Genomic DNA, 5769 nt, shown 5'->3' on the forward strand with positions numbered 1-5769 from the left:
AATCGAGCCTTAGTACATATATAATCCTATGGGTCGACCAAATTCATTGTGTGTGTGTGCATCATGCCCGTAGAGAAATTGAAGTTTTGGTATCACAATAGTTTTGAATTTACCCCTTTGGGATCAATATCATTTTTGCGAGGAAAGGTAGGCAGACGTATCAGAAACCCAAAGAGACGTGCACGGGAGAGAGAAACCCCATCTGAAACACCTCCTCCCCTCTCTTGCCTAAATCTTGATCCATCCGGATCGAGCTCTTCGGCTTAAGAGCGGGGAGGCCATCTTTATTCAAACACCCTCTTTCTCAAGCTTTTATAGCTTTTTTTCCCACCCTTGTGGTGACTCTTCATTCTCTGTGGTGATTCCTTACACCTAGTGATGATTTTATTTAGTTTTCCCTTTACATTTTTTTATCTCCAGTGGATAGATATGTTTGTAAACCTCAGATCTTAATTTTTCAGGTTTACTTTCATATATGTTCTCATGGTAATTTTCAGATTTTCCACTCTCTTTGATTCTCAAGATTATCAAACCATGAACAAACCTACATCTTATTCTCTACCTTGGCCTACAATGGAAGATTTCGTCATCACTTGCAACCACCTCTTGAGATTTCAAATTTGGTTATTGAGTTCTAATTTAGTTTGGTTGTTGTTTTATATGAGATTTTCTCGTAGTCAGTCGACTGGAGAATGTATGGCGGCTCTGTCTGTATCCTCACCTCTGCAGACCACCTTCGGTTACCATCTCAAGCTCGCGATTTCTGTCGGAGCTCTGATGACAAATCTACTATGGCGGCTGCAAGATGGAGTTGAAGATATAATTTTGTTTAGGGTTTGTTTTTTTTTGCTATTTGGGCCTTATTTTTAGTTTTAGCTTTTCTTTTAATGTATTTCTCATGTCTTAAGTCTTAGTAGATTTAATGACTTTGAGAGACTTGATTACCTAACCATGGTTTTATTTGGGCCCCCGTTGCCTTGTGGCTTCTGTGAAATTATGTTTCACGACTAAAAAAAATTATTTTTGTCATTTGAGCCCGAACCAATGCGCATGCTATGTCATTTTCGACGGCTCCGTGAAGTGAAAACAAATATAAGTATCACGCCGGTAGGGAAATTGAAGTTTGGGTGTGTTCTGTAAGTATAGGTATCAACTTGGGCTTGCCACTGAAGTTAATTGAGGCACTGATATCATTTTTATTTAAAAAAAGGTTGATGCAACTTTTTATATATACTCCATTCTTGCAGAACGTTTATACAATTTATAAATTCTCATACTCTAGCTCCGTTCTTCTTCATTGAGAGTCTGATGCAGAGAGCTTTTGTTCCAGACGATCTGGTCTACACTATCACTCAGCACAGGAAGGACTAAGGAAGTCACCGCATCAACCAGCAGAGCTGCGGCCTCCGCGGATAGAGATGAGTTCCCGGCCTAAGGGTTCATGTCACACTGGCGCGAAACCGGCCTAAGGATTTATTTCGAGTAATAATGAGCTCGATGTGCTCCCAACATAATTACGATCATTGGAAATTTGTATGTCAACTACCGAACTTGGCTAATGCATGCAAAATTCATGGAAAGAATAGAATTTTGTAGCCCATATATATATATATATATATATATATATATATATATATATATATATATATATATATATATATAGTCCCTATCTAGAGTGAAGGTTCACTATGAAGTTTCAGAGTGAAGTTCCAATTTTGGCACACTTTTTGGTCAAATTTTTTCAGTATAAGCGATTCAATATTTAGGTATGCTATTCAAGATCATCTCTACAAAATTTCATCTAATTCGGACATTGTTAAGGTATTGAAATTAGATTAAATCAATGAATGAATTAAAACTGATCAACGTGAACCGTTCGTGTAAATCTCAATTTTGAAAGCTCAAATCATTGTCAAATTGGATGAAACTTTGTAGAGATGATCTTAAATAGCATACATAAATATTGAATAGCTTATGGTGAAAAAATCTGACCGAAAAATGTGAAAAAATTAGAACTTTACTCTGAAATTTCAGAGTGAAGCTTCACTCTGGATAGAGACTGTATGTAAAGTTCTAATTTTTTCACATTTTTCGGTCAGATTTTTTCACCATAAGCTATTCAATATTTATGTATGCTATTTAAGATCATCTCTACAAAGTTTCATCCAATTTGACAATGATTTGAGCTTTCAAAATTGAGATTTACACGAACGGTTCATGTTGAACAGTTTTAATTCATTAATTGATTTAATCTAATTTCAATATCTTAACGATGTCCGAATTAGATGAAATTTTGTAAAGATGATCTTGAATAGCATACTTAAATATTGAATCGCTTATGGTGAAAAAAATTGACAAAAAGTGTGCTAAAATTCGAACTTCACCCTGTAATTTCAGAGAGAAGCGATAGGGACTGTATATAATTATATATATATGTTGACCAAATCAGAAGAAAAGTACAATACTATATTGTGCTTGTAACCTCTATTGCCAATGAAATAACAGACATAGGGTTTAGACTTTCTGATGCCACAACAATCATAGACCAGGAGGAATGCAAGTGTTCTTCATAAAGTGATACAACCACCGCATGCATGAGAATGATGAGATTAATTCGTTTATCATAAGACATATTGTTACGGGAGGTTAAATCCGGGGAACCCAATTTCTAGGTAGTCTTGTATTCTGATATTTCAACTCAGTGGGATCTGCACACAACACAAGTCAAAATCAAAGGGCTAGCGGTGTGCCGACCTTTGACTCTCTAAAGCTTAAGTTAGAATCCGGTTCAGAATAAGTTCGTGAGTTAAGGACTTAAGAATACGTTATCTCTTTTAGGTGGTTTAGACAACCTATTTATAGATCCATTGAGAAATGTGTCTAGCTATTCTTTTAATGTGGGAATGTACGTCAGCGCATAACGTCTGTCATTTAGGTGAGCCACCGTCAGTAGCGTTAATGGTGATACACATGCATGTAGTAAGGTTACTGGACCGGATTGCCTACTAGCTAGGCTCGCTAGGGCTATGGCCACCGGTCCGGCAGCCAGAATAGGAGGAGATTAAGTCAGAGATCACCTAATTCAGGGGGTAGTATTAACACATATCCGCCATGCCTATCACACGTCGAAGATATTCGTAGAATGCAGGAGCACCTGCTAATGCCATCTTTAAAATTTACCAGGCCTACAAATGCCTCAGCCGCGCCACAACTCAATCTGAGCTCAACGACGTACACTGAGCCTCAGCTTAGCTTCTCGATCGGGCGATGTCACACGTACAACTTCTTAACGTAGATTATTCTTTCCGAATAATCCAGCGATCTGTTGAAGAAGTGAAAAATAGAAGAGAAGAAAAAACAACTAGAAGAAGCTAGCCTACAAGATTATCTCACGTAAACTGAGTGATCCGTTACTCAAATTTAAGCAAAACGTGTCGGGAAATATATATAGAATGAGGTAGCAGCTTGTAGTTATACACAAAAAAAAAAAGGAACAACGACGTAGGACATATCATTTCATATTCATTGAACTGACAACTCAACAACCTCGATGTAAAACTCTCAATTGAAACACACGAGGCAGATCAACTTCATTAAAGTTAAAGTTCAATTTCTTTCTGAATATTTTGGAAAATTCTACTCTAAATCAATATATGTTATATATTTTATTATTGATATTATTTTATGAATTGAGTTAAAATTTTTTTTTATAACTATGGAATATGAGATGTATAACATTCGATGTATAATATATTAACTCGAATTTCTAGTTGAAACGGGGTTTTGAGAGCAAGGAGCCTATGGTAGCTAGGTTCCTCATAATGTACTTCAGCTGAAACTTAAATGGAATAGATCAAGCAGTAATTGGAGGGACATGAGGTAGGCGACGATTCAGTGTTTCATAACTTCCAGCTTCAGACTACTACTGAGCCCTCCCCTGGTGGGGACCCTTCATCGACTACAAGGATCTCTGCTGGCTTAGATAAATCCCCTTCCATTCTTCCCACTTCCCAAGCTCATCCATATTTCCTAACCTAGCTAATAGTGTTACTCAAACCACGGCGGCGCGTGAGTCTCACAACCAATGGACGGCAACGTGACCATGAAGAGCACCTTCCAATACTGGCTGGTTAAGCATCCCACAATCCTCAACTTCAAATGGATCCCGGGGGAAACTCCGTGCTCTACTCCACTATTCCTTGCCGTCACCATTGGTTCCTACCTTGCCCTGACTCTGTTCCTCTCCAACATCCCCCTCCCGCTCATCAAGCCCCGCCGTCTCAAGCCGGTAACTGTCGCTCACAACGTAGTCCTGCTGGTGTGGTCATTCATCATGTCCGTGGGTTCGTTAGTTACCATCTTCTCCCACGCGCCCTACCCCTTCTGGATCATCTGCCTGCCGCCAAAAACCCCGCCGACTGGGCCTCTCTTCTTCTGGGCGTACATCTTCTACCTCTCGAAAATCTACGAGTTCGTCGACACCCTCCTCATCATCGTCAGCGGCTCCTTCCACCGTCTCACCTTCCTCCACGTGTACCACCACACCATGGTGCTGCTCATGTGCTACCTCTGGCTCCACACCTCCCAGTCTCTCTTCCCGGCCGTCATCGTCGCCAACGCCTCCGTCCACGTGGTCATGTACACTTACTACCTGCTGTCGACTCTCGGAGCGAGGCCCAAGTGGAAGAGAAGAGTGACTGAGTTTCAGATATTTCAGTTCATGTCCAGCTTCGTCGGGTTGGTGTGGATGCTCTACTATCATTTCAACAGGGAGTGTGGTTGCTCTGGGATCTGGGGATGGTGCTTCAACATCTTCTTCTACGTTTCCCTCCTGGTTTTGTTTATGGACTTCCATTCCAAGAGTTATGGTACCTCCAAGAAAGATATCTAGGTCATTCTAGAATATTCAGAACAATCGATCATACGTGCAGAAAACCCGAATTCAAGATCAACCATTCATAATCGATCATGGACTAGTACTTCGTATTCTCTCTTGAGTCTTATGTTATAGAGTCACTTCTGTAACATGAATTATATCTTGCTATTTTTTATTCTACAATTGAGCAACTTATTTTATTAATCCTAGATCATCATAAAGATCTCTAACAATAATTGTTTCGCCAGGTTGAATTGTACGTCGACCAAATATCTGGTCCATCATGTGTTGCAGCAGTTGTTGTTACTGAAGTTAAACATTAATGCATGTCGGGCTACGATCTAACTATTTAGTTTGTAGAGCGAGGCTTCAAGATTATTGGGTTTAGTTTGGTTTGCTTTGTTTCTTTCTAGTTTGCTGTGTGTTGTTTCATTTCCTTGTTGTTGTTCCTTGTTCCCTTTTATTGGGTTCTTTTTCAATGAATTTATCATTACCCAGGTTCAAAATCTCCCCAATATTTCCAATATATCATCTGATATCTTCATTTAAAAAAATGATATATCTTATGGGTAAATATATTATTATTTTTCGTATCTGAGATATTTCTCCAATAATATAAAATATCTCCGATATTTTTCTAATATTTACTATATTTTCGATATTTTGGAGAAATATCTGAAAAATTTCACTTAAAAATTGTCATACGTATTTTAGCACAAACGGCTTCCTCTTTTACTTGTGAAAGAAATTAGAGTACACTAATAATGCTAGTGTGTGGGGCGGCATTGCAACTCAAGATAGTTCAAATGATGATGGTGGTGGTGGTAGTCGACAAGGTGGTGGAGATACACTGTTTAAATATGGACAATCTTATGTAGGTGGAGGATTTGAGC

The 5769-nt window shown here is 38.8% G+C and overlaps 1 protein-coding gene across 1 annotated transcript; it reads left to right on the forward strand.

Moving 5' to 3' along the window:
• The first annotated feature begins 4084 nt into the window (after positions 1-4084).
• Positions 4085-4891, forward strand: LOC126793533 (uncharacterized). The gene has a single exon (XM_050520087.1). It carries the CDS (start codon positions 4085-4087, stop codon positions 4889-4891), a length of 807 nt encoding a protein of 268 aa, XP_050376044.1.
• The last annotated feature ends 878 nt before the right edge of the window (positions 4892-5769 follow it).

Source organism: Argentina anserina, chromosome 5, assembly GCF_933775445.1.
Source record: "Argentina anserina chromosome 5, drPotAnse1.1, whole genome shotgun sequence".
Lineage (NCBI taxonomy): Eukaryota > Viridiplantae > Streptophyta > Magnoliopsida > Rosales > Rosaceae > Argentina > Argentina anserina.

What these genes read in the sequence shown, in the direction of transcription:
- LOC126793533 (XM_050520087.1), top strand. Translation starts at nt 4,085, where the DNA reads ATGGACGGCAACGTGACCATGAAGAGCACCTTCCAATACTGGCTGGTT.